We start from the raw sequence: 21831 nt of genomic DNA, 5'->3' as shown, positions 1-21831 counted from the left end.
TACCACGATATCATGAACAACCGGTGATATAACTGTTTTATAAATTGTAACTTTAAGTTTTTTTTGAAAGGAGAATGGATAACAAAAAGTTCTCAATCGAAAAATAATCGGAATTTCCTATATTTATTCTGCGCTAAATTTCCTCTCGAGTATCATTTACATAGAGTGGATCGGGGGAAGATGCCTGACTTTTTCTTTGATTGAAAATTTAAGATACTGTTCATTTAATTTTGAATTTCATATTGAAATATCAAAGTCTGGAAGGTATTTTGAAACTATATTTTCGGTACAAAAGAGAAAACATTAATTACCTTGTTTATAGATACAGGTTTTCTTCTTACCTACACTGTAGGCATTTTTCCCCGATAGTCGGGTAAGATGGCAAATGCAATTAACACATTTACTGATATACGCATTTTACCTGAACTTGGTTTGATATATGTGTATAACAAAATTGATTTAATCTAAAGCTCATGGACACTTTCTCACTCATCTATCACTGCTTAGGAACACAATCATTGCACATATTTTATTGTCGTGTGCAAGACTCGTGAAATCACTTCTTGCACACAATGAATTCAATCCATTACATTTTTTTTGTCATCATTCTTTTTTAGGAGGCGTTTAAGGGTACGGTAAGAAATATCGTCTGCTTGCGATGGTCTAAAACAGTTCTGTTATAACATGTTCCATTGAAAGTTGAAGACTGTCCTCAATCCACTGACTTCTATCAGAGGCTCTTACGCAATATTTACACATTCCCTGCAATAAAACAAAAAATAAAACTCTTGCAACAAGGTGCCATCTTACATCGAAAAAAAAAAGATCATCTTCCCCAAATATCGGGGTAAGATGCCTAGTGCTGTGACGCAAACTAAAATGGCAGAACAAGGTCGTTGGTTGTTAACAATACAAACTTTAGAACATTTACTAAAATATCCATTACAAAGGTATGACAGTTATTACGAATTCAAGGATGTATTAAAATTTCAACATACCTTTGCAATTATTTTATAGCAGAAAAATGAGCTGTTTTCTTGCTTTTCTTCTTCTCACAATAAGAACACCTGGCAAAATGAGTTAGCTTCCACTCTACAGACATTCAACTGTCTCAGTGATCATGAAGACATGCAGGTGGCATTCTCTCTTGGAAGAATGTGAAACTACAAAGAAATAAGCATCTTCCCCCTATAGTCACTCTATGTTAATATTACTCAAGGTGTTTGGCCGTACCTTTTCAATGGATACATTTTCAATTTTTATATTTCCATTTCGTTCATTGTTCTGGTCAAGAGATATAGTCATATACTTTGTATTTTCAGGATATAGTTCCAAATCTATCTTTTTACTTGCTTCAAGTAAAATTTCCGTGTTTTCCCTACTTGTTTATGGATTTTCTCCTAACATATTCTCTTAAACAAGAACCTTATTATATAACCTGTTCACTTCCAAACCCTCTCAGCTTTCCAGGACTTTGCTAATGAAATATTCTAGAGCAAAGTTAAAAAGTAAAGGTGTTGTGCGTCCCGTAACTAGTTTATTGGAAATACCAAATTCAATAGGAGTATTACATAAAACTTCTCTCTTAACCGAGACATATGGCTTTTTGAAATCTATGAATAACTGATGTGCTGTCCAATTATATTCAAATACGAAATTTCGAAGGAATGTAATGCAATGCAGGGATAATTCGTACATTATAGAAATATAATTAAAACGAAACAAATGAACAAAAACCTGAGGGAGATGGTTTGAAACATGATTATATAGTTTTAAAGCAGAGTACGGTTAGCTTAAGGTATGATAATAGAAGTAATATTTATTTGGAAAATACAGTGTTGCCACATTTCGCAATTAAGTACTGTTCGGACGACATTTTGTCACTAATATTTTCGTGTCAATTATCATCCAGGATTAACACGATGTAGTGTGTATGAGCGAATTTTGGAACACGTATATAATTTGTATTTTTCCAATTTTTTCCACATTGACATGGATCAGTATCATACCCACAGAAAGCTTGTTCAACCAGGTATGATACTTCAATGAATAGGTGAAAGACCTATAGCGGGAGATGAGAAGTGATGTGAAGGATTAACTAGGGTTTAAAAGGAGTCGAGTTGTGATCCTTTAAATTGCTACTTCGCTTGGAGCGACTTCCCAAACATACACTCATAAGTAAGGCCACGGTTTATATACAAAGTCTCCAAATGTGCAAAATAAAACAAGACATTTGCAAAAACAAGCAAAATTCAATTTAACTAGAGTTTACTACTATTGTAAAAAAATGAGAATGATATGTCAGGCATTTTGCACCAAGATCCAATATGTGCACTTCATTTCTCTGTTTACCTTATTTTATCTGGTTACAAAACACAGCCAACACATTCCTGTTTTCTGTTGACCTTCTTCGTCTAGGATTTAAAGCATTGTAAGAAGTTTATACGTGTTTTATCATACTTTGTGTTTTTTCACCATCACAACCACTCTATCCCAAGCTACACGTTAAAAAAGTGTAACTTTACGAGGGATGTTTACAAAATGCACGTTTGTGTCCATACACACTCCATTATTGCGATAAACTATAGAAATTAAGTTTTACATAATTTTTTATGCATTTGGGGTTTAAAGGGTAATACGATATTGAATGAAAGCCAGTGAATGCAATGACACATGCTTAACAATCAAGTTCATTTTGCTTTTCGCAGAATTAATGATTGTCCACGATGTTGATTATACGTCATCATCATCTGCCAGCTCTGCAGCAGAAGAGGAAAACAGAGGGGAATCGGAGACTGGGGGAAAGAAGAAGGGTAATATCTTCTTTTAAATTATTTTGGCGGTTTTGTTTTTGTTGTTGTTTGAGGCGTAAGAAGAGTAAATTTTAAGTCTATGACTATGCCTATATTAGAAGTAACCCTTACTGCGTGCTTCATCTTTTGATTTCTTTTCAAACTTTACTTTTATGATTAGCTTATTTTTAATAGTTTGGCGACGCACATGTTATCATGCTTATGTCCGTCCGAGTGGTTACATCACAGGAAAATCACATGACAGTTACTTACTTAAGAAGGCCCTTCTCTTTAAATTATTTTAAACAGTTGTGTAATAGTACGTAAACTGCCTTTTAGCTGGACATGAAACAACTGACAAGCTGACAAAGCCGACGGTGGTGGACACTGCCACCAAGATTTCGAGCAGCGACCACTTGGCGGAATCCAACAGCCGTCACGCCGAGTGGGAGGAGCTCATTAGGCAGAAGCAGCAGCGGAAGCTGAAGGAGCTGGCAGTTTATCTTCATTACTTCCAATTCGGTTGCCGGAAAGGTACAGTACAGATGCCTCGAACTAGCAAGCTGCCTCGTTCGTGCAGGCGCATAGAGCACATCTCCTCTACCATGTCTGCCTACTGCTGTGTGTTATGGACTAGAACGGTACAGCTCAGTTGTAATAAAAGTTGCGAAGGCTGTATTCTGTGTAAGAACATGTCTATGTGTTGCTGTCGTTTGTGATAGAAGTATTGCTTTTATTATGATGAGTAGTACATTATTGGGCAAAGTTCTTCATAGTCAAACTCGTGAGATGATATATAATGTGATGGAATTCGTGAAAAAAGAAAGGGAAGGCGGGATATTTCTCATGGATGTAATGAAGGTGCGGGAAAGAGTGACAGCAGGAATAGGCGTTTCTAAGATGACGTTAACTAGGATTGCTGCAAACAACACTACATTCAAAATGGATGACGACATAGCACTGACAAGAAAAAAATTTAATGAAATCACGGAAGAATCTTGGAAGAAGAAGTGTGAAAAATCCATGAAATATGAAGAGGAATATGTGAAACAGATTCTCCTAATAGAAGAAGCTGTGGACAATTGCATTATTCATTTAGGTGAGGAGTCTGGAGAATAAGAAGAAGAAGGAGAAGGAGAAAGAGAAGTAAGCAGTGATTCAGATGGAGATTTATAGGGAGTAAAGGAGATTCCTTTGGAATGACTAAATAGAAACTCAATTGTCTCTTCCTTTAATTGTTTGTTCATATTGTGCAGATAAATAAGTGATCTGTTTTCCTCCATTTACAGTGAAAAATTAAAATTTAATGACAACACTATAATCTACACTTTGGGCACATATAAATAGAAGAATGGTGGAACATTTAGATCAATCATATATTATACTAATGAATATACCTTTGCAATTAGAAAATACATCTTTAGCACCAATAATATTAAACGAATTATTATGTATTAAAATACTGCTCGATATGTTATACTACATAGATGGGCAGAGGTGCCTCACTTGAGAATTGGTGTCTCACTAGCTTTGACAATGCTTATAGCTCTGTATGACATAAGCGTCTTACTCCCCTTTCTCTTCTACTCGTAGCTCGTTGGTGTGGGCAGATTACCATATGTTCAGTTAACAGTGACGGAATCGTGGCTTATCAAAGTAGTGTGTACGAACTGAAAATGACTCATGTGGAATGGGAAAAGTTCTTTTGCTGTTTAGAGGGGGAGAAACATACATTGTCTGTTAAGCTCGAAAATCGTAGTATCAGGTTTGACCGCGTAAATTACATGGTATATATTTTACTTATTTGTTAAACGTAATTTACATTGCATTGAAAAACTAATTTTTACACGATTTTATATGCGGCATATAATAAATTATTTTCATTTTAATAAAATGCTATCACAATATAATTGGCAAGCATTTATTTTAAATAATTTCATTAATCACAGAAAGGAAAATAATTTGAGTGGTGAAATGTAACGTACATACGAGATGTTAAGAAAAAGATATAATATTTTGAAATGTGGTAGTAAGCTATTCATAAAAACAAGAAAAAAGTCTAATAAACAAGAGTACTACTAAAATAAATATTTTTGAAGGAACAAGGACTGTGAAATTCGTACTGTAACAACATCTAACATTAATTTATTTGAAGAACAAGGACTCTGAAATTAGTATTTTAACAACACCATAATTATCTTCTAATGTCAGCATTTTGCTTGTTTCCTATTGCAATACAGTACACTAAAGAGTAAATAGATGTGACATAACCAAAGAGAAACGAGCAAAGAGCTCAAATGAAAAGATAGGCTTACACTAGGCTTACCTACTTACCTTGTTTCTTCAAAGAGATATTAATTTTTGGACGCATATTTATTATATCTTTTATCTTGTTTGTATGAATTATACCTCCTCTCAAAATATTATACCCTTTTTTCCAAACACCCTGCATAACTAGACTATCAGATTACAGTATGATCACGAAAAATCTAGAAGTGTGTAGTAAAAGTCAAAGGTGTCGTCTCTGGGAAAGTCTGCACAGAGAGTTCTAAAAAAAAACAATATATTTTGTTTTTTTTTTTTCGTTTAATATTGGCCCTCCGATGACAGTGGTTGGAACAAGTTACCTAGTTGAGGTTTTTCCGGGATTTTCCCTCAACCCATTAAGAGCAAATGGTGGGTAACTTTCGGCATTGGACCCTGGATTCATTTCACTGACATTATCACCTTCATCTCATTTGGACACTATATAACCATAGCAGTTAAAAAAGCTTCGTAAAATAACCAATTAAAAAAATTGTCGGCAGCTTTGATGGCTAATACAAGTAAACTCTGGTATATGTATCAGCGTGGCGATTAGCTAAGCAAAACGTGGAAACATTGTGCAGTGTCGGCGAATTGTTTCATATGATAGAAAATATTGTAACACTTGATATGAAGAACACGTATGAATTAGCATAAGTAACGGATGTTGATAGCCTGGGAACTCGATTTAATTATTTAACACTTTGTTTATTTAATTTGTTAGAGGAAGTTGTGATTTTATTACTTTTTTTTTACATTTAAAGCAAATTACACATTTTACGGATATTTCACGCATCGTGTAGAAATTAATTTTACGCGCAACTTCCCACGTCTGCCTAATACTCACTAATAAATGTTATAAAACATTATTCCTTAAACACGCAGCATTAAAAGGGACAAGAAATTAAATGTTGTTTGTATATATTATTTTCCAAGGAAATTTATAAAAAAAAAAGAAATGTCAAGTATGCGTAGAAAACGAAATATGATTTTCTGAAATTATTTTACGTCGAGAACGTGCAAATCTATTAAGTAATCTTGAGAAACGCCAGAATATTCAAGAAAATAAACGTAGACAACATGATGGAATATTATCGGTTAGTTACGCAATTTCTCGCCTATGATTTAAATCAATTCAGTGATGGAGAAACAATAAAGAGGTTTATGATTAAAGCTGCCGAATTAATTTGCCCAAACTGAATAAAAGTTTTCGAGAGTCTCACGTTAACCAAGCTCTTTCCTAATAATTCGCCACTGACCGCCTTAGTGATTACGATAGGGTGATGCAGGTCACAGTAGTTTATATTTCCCATCCTACTTTGCAGCCTGCTCTCCTAGTAAACAAACTACACTGCTCAAAATAATTAGAGGAACACTTGTAATAATAAGTTATTGTTTTTTGAAACTGTGATCATGAAAACTGGACAATATATAAATTGGAACATTAATTTAATCTCTGGATACAAATTTTAAAGCTCCATGGCCTAAATACAGAGTAATTACCTGAAATAACAAACATGAAGAAATCTTTGATTACAGAAGGCACTGACAGCTTCTAATTGGTAAGCTTTCTGACTTTGCTATAGTGACGAATGCTGATTATTGCCTTGTTTATTAAAGTCTCTGACAAAATGAGGCATTTAAATGAGTTTGAAGTGTATCATGCTCTACTTCTTTTAAGACAAGGTCAGTCACTGAGACAAGTGGCTAGAGAGCTTGAGGTTTCTCCTTCCGTGGTGTCCAGGTTATGGAACAAACACAGAGAGACAGGTCAGTATTGTAGAAGACGGCCAGGGCCGTAAATGTAAAACTAGCCCCCAGGACGACAGATACATTGTCCTATCTGCTTTTCGACAGCGTAAAAAAATTGCAAGAGACCTACAAAATGACCTCTTTGTGGCTTCCGGAATCCGGGTTTCAGACCAAACGGTAAGGAAAAGATTAAGGAATGAGAATATTCGTCCAAAAAAGCCTGTTAAAAACAGCATTTGACCAATGAGCATAAGGCAGCAAGACTACGTTTGCTGAAAACCATGCGGATTGAAACCTGAACCAGTGGCAGTCTGTGCTCTTCTCGGACTAATCCAGGTATCGTCTTACACGTTGTGATGGTAGTTTAAGGTTGTTAGGATGGCCAGAGGAAAGATTTTCTGTATAACCTGTACAGGAAATTGATAGATTCGGTGGAGGTTCTGTAATGATGTGGGCGAAATTATGTACAACAATTGTACGGACCTCGTAATTGTTCCCCAGCGACTATATGCTGTCCGGTATATCGAGGACATTCTAGAAGAGCATCTAGTACCTGCTGACATTGGAGTAGGCCCTGGATTTCTGTTTGTTCAGGATAATGGCAGGGTACATTCTGGGGCTGTCACCAGGGATTTGCTAAGGGAGAATGAAATTGAGGTAATGGAGTGGCCAGCGATCAGCTCAGATCTGAACCCTATTGAACACTTGTGGGTACTTCTGGATAGGAAAGTCAGGAACTGACATTAAGCTCCACAAACCTTGCAGGAACTTGGAGATGTTTTAAAGGAGGAATGGGAAAATATCCCCCAAGAGGAAATACAGAAACTCATAGGGAGCATGCCACGAAGGTGCCAAGCTGTCATTGAATGTTGTGGAGGCCATACACGACACTAGGCCTTTATAACGGGTGTTTAAGTTTGATAAGTAAGGACAAGATTCAATTTCTTATATAGTGCAAAGTTTTAAAAAGTTGTTTGTTGACTTTATTCATTTGTTTTTATTGATATGGAGATAAATGTGACCATGAGAAACCATAAATAATATACTTTATTAATTTCATGTCTATCCAATGAAAAAATATTTAAATAATTCATAGTGTTCCTCTAATTGTTTTGAGCAGTGTATTTCAAATCGAGTGCCTGACGTAACAGAAAATTGTGCCCATCTCTGCATTATAGGGAAGATGCACCTTGAATATATTGACCAGCCTCATGGTCTAGTGGTCAGAGCTTCTGGCTATAGTTCATGAGGTCTCAGGTTTGATTCCCGGTTAGAGCACAGAAATTTTTCCTTAAAGAGGATTATTCCTGTGTTCGTCCATGGTCTGGAATTTAGGTTAAATTTAGATGTAAGACCTCTCCTGGCACCACATTATCATAATCATCCTATCACATCATCGGGGTAATGTAACTCTGCCTTCCAGGTGCCCCAACCTCAGAAGTGGGTTACAACTAAGCCACGGCCAGGAGAGAAGACCAGAAATGTCGAAAGACAACCTGGTGGCATTGGATTAAAAAAAAAACATTGTCAAGAGGTCAACTTTTCAGATAATATGACTATACATAGGTATCGGAGCATAGTTGGGCCCCCTTCGTTCACTGTACTACCTCCCCTCTCCAGGCAGCTTCCTAGTTTGAGTTATCTGTAACTCTTTACATCCTGAAGTAGTGACTAAGTAGAGTCCGTGCATACCCAGAGAAGCGTAATCGGCTAGACGGCCGCCATTGTTATTCCATTTCAACACGCTTGGAATAGGAACATTTGAATTAAAACTCAATTCAGGCCAATGTCCGTGACCTTAAAATTAAAAATATTCGATTCTGATTTAGGCTACATTAGGCTATACAACTGTATACGGAAAATAGCGAGCGCTCGAATAAAAATGGCTGATGTCGGAATTTCTGGCATAAATGATTGCGATACTCTGGATATCGACGGACTCTGTGCACAAGTTCAAGAGAGTTGAATTCTTATTGGTAGCGAATATGGCATTTATCCAGTGACGTCATTCAGCCAGTTCACACCAGTCCACAGTATAAAGAAGATACAGTAAAGACAACTAGGCCATTTCGTGGGAACAAATTCTGATTGCGCATGTCACGAAACCGGGTGTATTATCTGGAACCTCCACCAGATGGTTCTCCATCTACAACAGGGCTGGCATAATTTAACATTAACTGAAAAGATTTATTACTCATATTTTAACAATTTGAAAGACATAATAATAATTACTTCCGTATGTAAACATAATTAAAATATTGACTAATTGACGCTAATTTTAAAGTCACTGGTAGATGCTTATGTTGGTAACGTAATATTGAACCATTAGCTACATAGATCACGACATTCGTTTCGTTGAAGTTACGACGTCAACAATGGATATAATAAAATTTTGTTGACTAGCTAATAACATTATATTATTGATGGATATTATTTCATACCAGTAATGTTATACTTAGGCCTACATGATTATTCCTATTATTGACAGTAATATTTTGTATATTGATATTGATTTTGGTTTCCAAATTGGAATTAACATACAAATTAAAATTTCTAACTGTATCGGTTGAATACGAGACCTGTCTAAAATGTATCCGACCATAAATTTTCCCGCGCAAAGTAGTGATTCTAAGGCGGCGCCACTGTGCACGGTGGAAGGAGGAACCGTAATGTGCATGCTTGAATTTTTTCACCGCATTCGCTTGTGCCAGTCACTGGCTGGTGGTCGCCAAGTAAGGTGCTGTTCTAAGTGTTTATCGGATTTAGTTTTCTCGCAAGATGACTGAACGAATTGAGCAAAGATACTGCATCAAATTTTGTCAAAAGCTTGGTGATTCTCAAAGTCAAACAATTCGTAAGATTCAGCAGGTGTTTGGGGAAGATGCGATGGGTGTAACACAAATTAAGTAGTGGTTCAACCGATTCAAAGATGGCCGCACATCAGCGGAGAGTGAGCAGCGTTGTGGCAGACCCCAAACTGCTCGGAGTGCAGCTGTTGTTGAGAGGGTGCGAAATTTGGTGATGGCAGATCGTCGTTTGACTGTGCGGGAGATTGCCGAAGAGGTTGTTGGAGTGAGTAAAGATTCTGCACATGCAATTTTGCGTGATGATTTGAACATGAACCGAGTGGCTGCGAAATTCGTGCCCAAGTTGTTGTCCCCGGAACAAAAAGACTCCGTCGTGACGTTGCACAGGACCTTCTGGACACCGCCAACACTGATCCTGGGTTTCTGAACACCGTGATAACTGGAGATGAGTCATGGGTGTACGGGTATGACCCAGAAACAAAAAGACAGTCGTCGCAATGGAAGCATCCCGAGTCTCCAAGGCCGAAGAAAGCGCGGCAGGTGCAAAGCAAAATCAAGGTGATGCTGACTGTTTTCTTTGATGTCCATGGAATTGTGCAACACGAATACGCACCAGAAGGACAAACGGTGACAAAGGAGTACTATCACGATGTTCTCCAGCGACTCCGTGATGCATTTCGGCGCAAAAGATCAGACATGTGGACGGCGAACAACTGGCACTTGCATCACGACAACGCCCCCGCACATTCATCCCAATTGATCCACACTTTCTTGGCCAAACATGGAATTACAACCGTTCGCCAACCTCCCTACTCTCCAGACCTGGCTCCTTGCGACTTCTGGTTGTTTCCAAAATTGAAGACACCACTGAAAGGATTCCGTTTTGAGAGTAGAGAAGAGATAATGCGGAATGCGACGACGGAGCTGAACACCATTCCAAAAGAAGTCTTCCAGAGGTATTTCCAGCAGTGGAAGGATCGGTGGGCTAAGTGTGTGCAAGCACAAGGGGCCTACTTTGAAGGGGATTAGGATCCCAACCCCGTCAGGTATTTGAAATATTTTTTCTGGCTTTTTAGACAGGCCTCGTAGAATGTCTCTAAAGAGGCTACTGTAAGTGAAAGAAAACATAACCTCGGCTACATAATAATTACCCGATTACGTTGGTGTATAGCTAGCTCTTGGATCTATCTATGAAAGAGTGACTGAAAAGATACAAAAATTGATTTGAGCAATGACTCTTGCCCGTGTAGTAACAAGCCATAGTTTGAACTCTGTGAGTGCATTATTTCCTGGGTTCGAGGCTTGTACAGAGATAAGTAATTAGTATGCGTATGAAGGAGTTAAATATGTCAAAATTTACATACATAGCCTAATGATTTTTGCCCATAGTAATAAGCCAACTTTGTAAGGGAATTATTTTCTGAGTTCGACTCTTACAAAATTATAAGACATAATTACGGTTTGGTTTAGGCTCTTGTGTCTAGCTATGGAGTTAAGAATTTGTATTACTGACTACAAAAATTCCTTTACGAGAATGGAAGAAGATAAGAATTTGTTAATTCAAATGTGTTACTACAATATATCTTTTACGAAAATGGAAGAAGGTAAGAATATTGTAATTCAAACGTAGCCTATTACAGCAAAGGAAAAGTGAAAGTAGTTACCGGGATTTAAGGTATATGTACACCTTCACATACAACAAATTTTGTTTTGTATAATTTTGCTCTGTAAAATTTTTATACAATTGAGAATGGCACCAGAAAGAGAATGAAGTGAACAGATCCCTTGAAATTATGTCTAAATTGTTTTTAAAAATTATTTTGTTTATAATTTTGACATGCAACTTGAAACATAATATCTCATGCAGTTTTTAAGATACAGCCACAGTTTTTCACTGTTTTATAGCTAAAACTATTCTCCAGTGCCTGATATAGAGCTATTTTTTATTTTTATTTACATTAATTAAATATTACCATATATGTAACTTACAATAATATTTTATGTTGCATAAATCATGTAAAAAATCCATAGATAATTATTAATTATATTAATGTTATTTTACTCATTGTCAGGCACTGGGGGACATTTCAAGCTTCAAAATGACACCAATATCTTCTTGGTATCACCATATTTGGCTGAGATATCATGTTTGAAAGAATTAAATATTCTAAAATTACTATTTACAGGAAATATGCCACAAACTTTCAGAGGCTAGAAGACTCCATCATCATATGTCACCCCTTAAGCAGCTTCATGTCGGTCCAGTTTCAGCTTCTTTCTGCCTCTCAAATTCCTCCTTCTTGTTTTAACTTCAGGTGTTGAATGTTTTTTTTTTGGCATTTTTGTCCCTATTTCCATTGATGCAACAAATCCTGCAGTGGTGTTTGTCCCAGGGTTTATGCCCATCCTCCTCAGAATTGTAATTTCTACTTTTGGATTCTTATTAAAATGATGTACAACATCATTGACACACAAATTTACAGTTTTATGACTAACGATAAAAGATTATAAATTACTTCATTATGTAAAAAAGTTTTTTCAATCTAATGATTATGCCCAGATATCTATGCATCTATTTCGGGATTAGAAACAAGTTTATTTTACAAGCAATGCTGGACGAGGGGATTGACTGCTACGAGGATCACTCCAAAAGTAATGCACTCCAAAAGTAGCCTAAGTGGCCATGACTGATGACGCAGCATTTTGGAAAATGGGACTTATCTGAAAAACCATAAGGCATAAATCGAAAATTCTTATATCAAATTGAAGGGGAGAAAATTCTCTATTAAAATAGTTATATTTTGAAAATTCTAATTTTTCATAATTTTTTGCGTTTTGTGGGTGTACATATACCTTAACTGTTGCCAGTTAAGCATTGTCCTCTAAGTGCAGCACTCCATAATGATTTAAGGATTACGTAGTTATATGATAAAAGTTGCAGTAGATAATTATTAGGCCCTCTTTGTACACCTAGATAGTTAGGCCTACTAGTAGCCTATATCGGACATATTTTTAATTATAACAGGTTACCTCGAATTTTTGTGGTATTTATTAAATGTTCTCCTGATGTATGTATTTTACAATATATTGTGATCCAAGATGAAATGCAATGGATATGAAGAAACAGAATAAAACGGTAAGCACTTCGCTAATAGTATGTTTTACTTCAATCATGAACACTGCAATTTTATATGTATTTTGAAAAGAAAAAGTGAATTTTCATTAGACCTACATAATAAGACACAAATATCACTACAGAACAAAGGAGTAATTACAACAGTTAATACAAAGTTTAATCTGAAAGTTTAGCATGTCTGAACAGCTGATCGCTAAAATCAGCTGTTGGCTCTGCCGATACTAGCAACATGGTTGGATTCATTAAGAACTAGACCTCCCTGAGCTTGATTTTAGTACCAACAACTTCAAAGGTGCCGACAAGAGTTGTCTCTACTGTATCTTCTTTATACTGTGACCAGTCGCCCAACTCGCTTGTTCAATTTTTCGCAGTTCGTAGAACCTGTTCTTAAATGTTATTAATAATTAATAATATTATTAAATCGTTGTTTCTTATCCAAGTGTGCAGACAGTCAGAACAGAAATACAATTATCGACAGCCCAATTCGAAAGGAAAACCACTCAAAATTTAAAGTTGTGAGAAACCTGCATTTTGAAGCTTTATGTGGCTGTGAAAATTCAAAGGATCGTTTAACTTAATCCAAATTCAAATCATCGTTTAACTTAATCCAAATTCAAATCATATTTTATATATGCTGTAAGTTTCAAATTAGAGTGTGTTAATTGGATGTTTCACAGCAACATGAAGCTTTGAAATTCAGATGTAGTATTCTTACTGATTATTGTGATTTTCAGTGCTTCAAATAGATACAATATATAACAGTCTTATGTCTCTCCTGAAAATTTTGGAAAAATCACATACGTTGTATTAGATCTGGGCCGTCGATATGCCAATTTGGGGCTTTATGCCACAAAATCCTAAAAATATGATACATTGCATGCTCAATAGTCAATTATATACAGGAACGCCTGAAATATGCAAAAACATGTATAATTAATTTTGAATATTCGTCATTACAGTGGTTCAAAACATAAATAAAACAATTATTTTGTATGACTTGCAAATGGACGGTAAAAATATTCAGTTGCATACGAATCCTCGCCCTATTAATATGCCATTCACTAAAAGCCTGTGAATGCAATGACACATGCTTAACAACTAAATTTGTTTTGCTTCTTGCAGGCTATTATCCGGCGACCTTTCAAGCAGAAAAAGAAGATGAGGAAGATTCCATGTCAGTACCATCATTCGAAGAAGAAAAGAGCGGCTGCTGGTCCTGTTTCAGATATGTATTTCGTGGGCTTCGTCGTCTTTTAGGCGTAAGTAGTCACAAATTGTATGTCTAAGAGCCATTTTTAGATAGATTGCCCTCCGCGTGTTTCTGCGTTTCTTTCCCTAGTTGTTCATAGTTAAGCAATTCTGTTACACTAAAAGTAAATTATGTGCGTTTCTTAATGTTACAACCATTAAAACGTTCGTTTTGTTTGCGGCATTTTTCTCTATGTGCTAAAAATATGTCTGAATCTCACGCTCCGTCCCTTGGTTGCACTCAGTGTGGTAATATTTAAGCACCTGTGGTCGCATTTGTCTTTTAATTCTTTCGTTTCCCTATAGATACATCACACTTAGAAATGTTTGGAGCTGTATATTATGAATTAATCATTATTATTAATAGCAATGCAACGTAAAAGAAGTGTACGTTGTTCTTGGTTCTTATTATTTTTTTTTTTACACTTTCTCTCTTTGAATGTCGTATGTCTTCTTTGAATGACCCTTGTCCTCTTTGTATACTCCGTTTTTCTGCATTTCACCTTGCATTCTCCTTGTTTCTCTTTCATTTCCTTTGTCTACCTTGCATTTTCCTTGTTTTCCCTGCATTTTCCTTCTTCTTCTCGCATTCTCTTTGTTTTAATTGCATGCTCCTTGTTCTCCTTGCATTACCCTTATTTTTCTTGTATTCCCCTTGTTTTCCTTTTATTACGTCCTCCATGTATTCCTTTTGTTCTCCTTGCATTTCCCTTGTATTTTCTTTGTTCTTTTATTTCCTTTGTTATCCAAATATTTCTCCTGGTCTCCAGGTATTCGCGTTGTTCTTCAGGTATTCCTCCTTGTTCTCTAGGTATTACCCTTGTTCTCCAGATATTTTCCTTGTTCTCCTGGTATTACACTTGTCCAACGGCTATTCTTTAGGTATTCCACTTGTTCTTCTTGTTCTTCTCGTATCCTCCCCTATTCTCCAAGTATGAGTATTTCCCCTGTTCTCCTCATATTTTATCCCTGTCCTCCTCGTATCCCTCGCCTGTTCTCCTCGTATCCTCCCTGCTCTTACTGTTTATCCCCCGATCCCACACCTGTTTTCCTCGAATTCTCCTTGCTCTCCTTGTATTCCCTTGTTCTCCACGTATCCTCTATTTTCTCCTCGTATCTCTAGTTCTTCTCCAATCTTCTATTCTATTCTATTCTATTGTTCTCCTTTGATTCCCCTTGTTCTCCTTGCATTCCCCATGTTGTCCTTGCATCCAGGTTGCTCTCCTTTTATTCTGTTTGTTCTCCCTGTATTCTCTTTCTTCTTCTTGTATAAACCTCGTCCTCTCCGTATTCTCCTTATATGTTCTGCTTGAATTCTCCTTGTTCTTCTTTTATTGCCCTTGTTCTCCCTGTATTCCCCTTGTTCTCTTTATTTTCTCCTTGCTCTTTTTTAATTTTTCTTCTATATGTAAAGGTAATCAGCACAGTAAAGCTATGCACCTATTGACAGGTGTTTGCACCCAAACTTAATTCCACATCTTAAGATATATACGCACCTGTCGATCTTTTGTAAACTATGTAGGCTATCTACCAAGAAAATAATAATACGTACCTACAGTAGGCCTTGTCGCTTTTATATCCTGAAGTATTTTAACCACGCAATTACATTCATAACCACGCAATTACATTCATTGATAATTTTCTTACAATTTTGAATGTTACTTTCAAAATTACGTTTTTTTGTGTCAAAGTATCAAATTTTCAAAGGCATGTCGCAGTAAAATAATATACGTATCTGTCATAGTGTAATAGCAGAACACAATATATCCTTTACCAAATTTTTTTTGGACACGAAAATCAATTTAAGCACATTACAACAACAAGAAGAAAATAAAATGGAACTCTTTAATTATAGGATATATTTATATAAGTTAGATAATAATAATAATCATGACAATAATAAAAATAAAATAATTGTATTATTATTGTTATTATTTTGCGGATATGATGTAAGATTATTATAATATTTGATATGTTATTTAGTTGTAGGACACTGTGGACGGCAATACAATATAAGCTTAGTGAAGTAAATAACATAATTATTACTTTAATCAATGAAATAGGCAAACTGCAACATCCGATTTCACTGAGGGCTTCTTGTAAGAGTTAAGAATATGTTAATAATTTATATGAAAAACCCATGGCTACGGTATTCCATAACACGAGGAGATGCACTTGTTCCGGTTTTACGCCCAATCTTCACACTATGACTTCACTTCAGGAACTATCTCTAAACCTACAAAGTAGCTATATAGAATGGAAGTGGTTTGCAAGATTCATTACCTGCATTACGGAATCGTTAAACTCTTTCTTTCTTGCTGAAATATCAGAATGATAAAAAAAACTCATAGTATGAAGTACTGCTAAAATTATCCTTTTATATTCCGAAAGCAACGTTCCCGTGGGGTAGACGAGCTATGTATTAACTGGCAGGCAAAAATACTTTCAGTTGGTCTCAACATATATAAATAAGATAAAGTCAAAATGTTTAAGTGTATTTCTTTGGAAAACTACATATCATTTTCTGTTAAAACAAATTAAATTTAAAAATATACTATTTTTCATATTTATCGCGAAAATTCGCCTGTAAAATATTGTCGTAGATGAACTGTACTTAACACTAAACATGCACATACTGTATCTCTAACCACAACTAAAAATCAATTTTCGCGTTTATCGCTAAAACCAAAGAAAAAGACGGTTCTGTTCATAAGGGGCCACATATGCTTTGTAGTCGAGATAAAGCTAAAAACTAGCCTCTGAACTGGGGATCAGACTCCTTGCAATTCTATATGGACCTTGTATATCATTTCCCTTTCATATATTACTAATAACATTTTAAACAACATAATGGAACATTTTACAATTCAGAAAAATGAATCAATTGCACTGAGAGGCATTCACTTTAATTATTATCACAGAGTAATACCAAAATCACAATGGCTGCAGTAAAATCATTGCACATCAATAAGATAAATGAATTTGTGAAGTAAAGATAACCAATATAACTAAGGTAGATATATTTAGGAGACCTTTGGGGAGGCCGAGACGTAGATGGGAGGATAATATTAAGATGGATTTGAGGGAAGTGGAATATAATGTTAGAGACTGGATTAATCTTGCACAGGATAGGGACCAATGGCGAGCTTATGTGAGAGCGGCAATGAACCTGCAGGTTCCTTAAAAGCCATTTGTAAGTAAGTAAGATATATTTAGGAGCCATGTAAACTCGAGGAAAGAAAAATGATGGGCTTAAGGAAATCTTCATGGTGGCCATGCACGAAGTTATGCATCATACTGTTTTCATGATCGCGTTGACTGTTTTTCCTCCCACGCCTTTACAAACCTTAACCCAATTCTACCATTATGTCTTTCTACTTCAGACAATGATATAGGCTAATTCAATAAACTTACTAATACAGGAATTCAGTAGCGATTCATGCCTAAAATGACAAGGAATTCACTATTTTTATGATATTACATAGTTAAATTTAAACAATATCCCATTTTTGAAAAATAAAAGAAATGCTACAGTTCTTTAAAGTAGATAATTCCCTTAAAATGAGCCTCATGATGATGATGATAATGAACAATTATCTTTTAAAGAACATAGCAATTTTTCCTTACATTATCATTCTGTCTTTCAATATTCTGCCTGAAAGCTAAACTAAACTGTTACGTAATTTCTGCTCTTCCAAGGACTAATAAATCTAGGCAAGCATTCTTATGAGCAGTAGATTCCTCATGCTTCTTAATTTTCCCTTAAATCTGACACACCAGTGCATGTCCAGCTCGTATCTTTACCCTTAGCAAATAGCACACACTGGAAACAAAATAATTTATTTGTAGATGTTGCGCCACTTTGCTTCTCTGACATCAAATTGTTATGTCGTCATACTTGTGAACAAGAAATTTGTTATGCTCGACACCTTAAGTCGGATGGCTTTCACAACGAAAGGCTACTGCATTCCAGTAGAGGCCCGCGGTTACAAAGGTTGGCAGTTCTGCATAAAAAATAGTGTATTTAACAATCGGATAACACGTGTAATTACAGCCCCTTCTCAAAGTTGACTGTGCACCCGAAATTGTACTCACCATCCCTGTGCCCTACCCACCCTGTGCTCTACACCTCTCCCACCTGGCACAACTAGTTGTCACGTAGTGGAGATGTGTCCCACATGTTGATACCTGAATGAACAACCATTAGGAACTTTTTATCTTCGAATGCTTTTAACTTGTACCGACTTTCGTTACACCAACTTTTCTAGCCTACACCCGTACCGGCTCACGGAATTATAAAATAGAGAGCTGGGAGTTCCTACAGATTTGCAATGAAGTATCAACTTGACCAGTTTGTGAACATGTTTGTTGCATTATTAAATTTAATTCTTTGGCATAACAACGCAAGAAATGAGCTGTGGGACACAATACAAATTCTCCGTGTTTCTCATTCATTATGTTAGCTCCGCCATTAACCAGCACAATTAATTTATGTGGTTCAATTATGACTGAATTTCCGTTACGCCTATATTTCATTAAGATAGTTTGCACCAAACTTTCAGCGTCATGTTTTGCTGGCAATGAAGAGAAATTTCCAATACTTTTATTGCTATCCAGCAATTAATTTTGAATCGTTTTTGTGGTTCCTTTGAATTGTGACGAGCCCTATAAATGATTTTTTAAAGTTTAATCTAAATGTGGAGTAAAATCATTCAAACCCCAAAATATACTGCGGTTTGTTGAATCATCTGATTCGCCAAGTCCTCACATCGCTAATTCAAATGTGGCACAGAATTTCACACAGTTAATAATTTTAGATAGACTATGTCTATTTTTAGAAACATTCTCATCTTGTTTCTGAATGTTAATCCAATATGCAGAATCAAGCTGTGTTAGCATATTTTAATATCTCTAGCAGTGACAAATCTGTTTGACTTGAAAGGAGTTTTCGAATTTTCATGCTTTTCTAGTTTTTTTAGTCAAATTAACTAAATCCTTCACTCCAGTCTTTGTCCATGTATTTTCTCCTCTAAACAGAATACACGGGTGGGGGAGAAAGCGTTTTCATGAGCACAGCAAAAAACCAATCGTTTCCATTACACATTTCGGTATTAAAATGACTCGTAGACTACATGGTTTCCTCGACTTTTTCCAGAAATTTCAATGTTTAAATTTGGTGTACGATGTCCTAATTTCTTAAGTTAACGGTGCAATTTCTCTTTTAATTTCGAAAAGGGTTGGTCGATTAGGTTTTCATTTCATTAATTTATAATATGAAATATTTCCTTAGACACACTGACTAATCTCACCACCCACACCCACAGTACTATAACACACTGGAACTGTAATGATATGTACGGTAAGTCCAGAAGCTATGTGTTCTCCTAACGCAGGTCATAAAGAGATGAGGGTGTTGGCGGTTCTTTTGTATATACGGAGAGAGCTGCTTTGGTTGTAGCTCTGGTGTAGTCTTATGGGACGGTGAAGAAAACCAGTTTTCTGCTGCTGACTACCCTACGTTGAGCTTCAGGAACTGCCGATCACAGATCCGTAAAGTACACTACAGATAAAATTCTCGAGCAGTTCAAGGCTCCTACAGACAGTAAAATCTCGAATCGAAGGAGAATGAATTGGAAAAATAAATGAAACAATGAACTAGATTACATAAAAGCACGTTTTACATTTTTAATTTTACAGGTCCATGTAAATGGCGGTTCTGCAGCTCTGCAGTTCTTATTGTAGAGTCGCCCCTGCTGCATATTTGTCCTGTGATGTTTCCAAAACATGTCACCTCCAATCTTAACTTGGCTACGCCTCTGTTAACAAGCCTATTGATTTGCAGTCAATGTTATTATAACTATTACTGAACTCTTATAAATTATGTTACATTGTAACCCTACAATCTTGCAATCTTGCTTGCTTACTTCATCGTAATGCAACTACACACACGCGAACTGCGTTTAAAGACACGCACTTTACCTTTAAGTAGTACTTCGTGTTCTTGTTTATTTAAATTCGATCGTTAAACTTTTCATTAGATATATAGATACGAAAAAATCTCCACAACATTTGAAATAACATAAATGAAACATAATCTTATGTTGAAGCAGTGTTGCTTTATAATTCAAACAAAAGTTTAATACGATCTTCATACTATAATACGTATACATACTGGTAACTTATCTCAATAGGCCTATACGTTGAGCTTCATAATACTTATGATGACAAAATGATTATAAAATACAATATTCTAAACTAGTGATTAATAACTGGATGTAAGAAGAAAGGTTTACTAATTATCATGTTCTGCCTGGAATACAATTACGTACAACCCTTTCACCATATTCTCTGCGCAAATATGAAGACACATGTTCCAGACAGATTTTAATATTATTTTCAAACTTTTTTTAACGATACGTACCTATTCATGACATTTTAGAAACACAGTCATTATTGTCAACTATTAATGTTATTCCATGTTGAATCTTTCGTACACTACTTTTAACACTCGAATAATAATAATAGTAATCTGCCCCCCATTGAGGGTAGCTCTTACGGACTCAGTATATCCTCAAAAAAAATTATTATACATTTGTAAACATAGATATAAATTTTAAAGAAGGGAAACAAAGAAAAGTGCGTGAAAAATTACAATTGCTATTAACGTGGCACCATGTGATTAATTAGGATTTGGCAGGATTTTTTTAACACAATTATCACAATGTCATCCTTCAGAGATGTTGGCAGAGCAAACTGCCGTCGAAATTCTTCGAAAAAAGCTGGTATAGTCCCTCGAGCACCTATGAGCAAGCCGAATACCTCAGCGTGAATTAAAGGCATATTTCAGCTTGAAATAGTTGACTGTAGGCTCATAGATCGACTTCTTTTCAAGGTGGACCTCGGCTGACTGATGACATTCTACTTCAAAATGTATCGTGGGGTCCACAATGATGCCCTGTTTAGTGTCAGCATTGTACGCTAAAATATCTACTCGTCTCGACCCATTTTCAGCTAGACAGGAGATTTCTTCTTCTACTATCCAGCCCTTATTTCTTAATGCAGCAGCAATTTTGGATCTTACAAGATGATGTCTAGAGTTCCTCAAGAGAGCAATCCCTGTTCACAGAATCCCAAGACGTGTGCTAAAGTCTCAATCTCCGGGCAGCGATGTCTGCACTGGGTACCGTCGAGAGATCTGCCAGGAGCGGAATGAACAGCTGCTAAATTTGCTGTCATTTTCAGGCTAGATATCCATTCACTAGTCGAAAGTCCTTTCTTGTTTGCAATCCAACTGTTGGCAGCTTTTACTTCACTATACATCTCAACATCTTTTCCCCGTCCTGAAAGAGTCTTCCATGATTCATATTCACGACCTCTCAATTCTTCTGGAAAATTTCGAATTGTAGCTTTAGTAAAGTCTTCGGGAAAAGAAAGGCAGAGGGAATCACACGACGATTGAGTTCGACATCTGTCTCATAATGTTAACATGCGGATTGTCTGCTCTGAGTAATGATAGACAGATGTTACAATGTTGAAGAAAAGCTTCCCACGAAGCACGTATTAACTGAAGTCCTTTTAACTTTTTACTAGCGTACAGCATGCTATTTGGAATATCAGCTGGGAGGAAAAGCATTTCTTTAACAGAGCTTCGAAGGTTCTTATCAACGTCTTCCAAAAAACTTCGAGATAATTTATGTAAGGGAGCTTGGGCCAGATATATTGATTAACAATATTAAGTTTTTGATCAGGCCGCAACATAGGTGTCGATACTAAAAGTTAAAGATCCTGACGA

At 36.0% G+C, this 21831-nt stretch overlaps 1 protein-coding gene across 5 annotated transcripts in view; it reads left to right on the top strand.

Annotated features, from left to right (window-relative positions):
- The window catches only part of LOC138709212 (uncharacterized), a 69319-nt gene that overhangs the window by 15437 nt on the left and 32051 nt on the right, over positions 1-21831 (top strand). For all 5 annotated transcript variants that reach the window (XM_069839794.1, XM_069839797.1, XM_069839793.1 and 2 more), the window contains exons 2-4: positions 2709-2813; positions 3132-3326; positions 13914-14050. In XM_069839794.1, the coding sequence (XP_069695895.1) occupies positions 2709-2813; positions 3132-3326; positions 13914-14050 (437 nt within the window). The remainder of the gene's footprint in view (positions 1-2708; positions 2814-3131; positions 3327-13913; positions 14051-21831) is intronic.

The sequence above is a fragment of the Periplaneta americana genome, chromosome 11, assembly GCF_040183065.1.
Source record: "Periplaneta americana isolate PAMFEO1 chromosome 11, P.americana_PAMFEO1_priV1, whole genome shotgun sequence".
Classification (NCBI taxonomy): Eukaryota; Metazoa; Arthropoda; class Insecta; order Blattodea; family Blattidae; genus Periplaneta; species Periplaneta americana.
The sequence above is the reverse complement of the archived record's forward strand: the minus strand, read 5'-3'. Positions and strand labels throughout refer to the sequence as shown.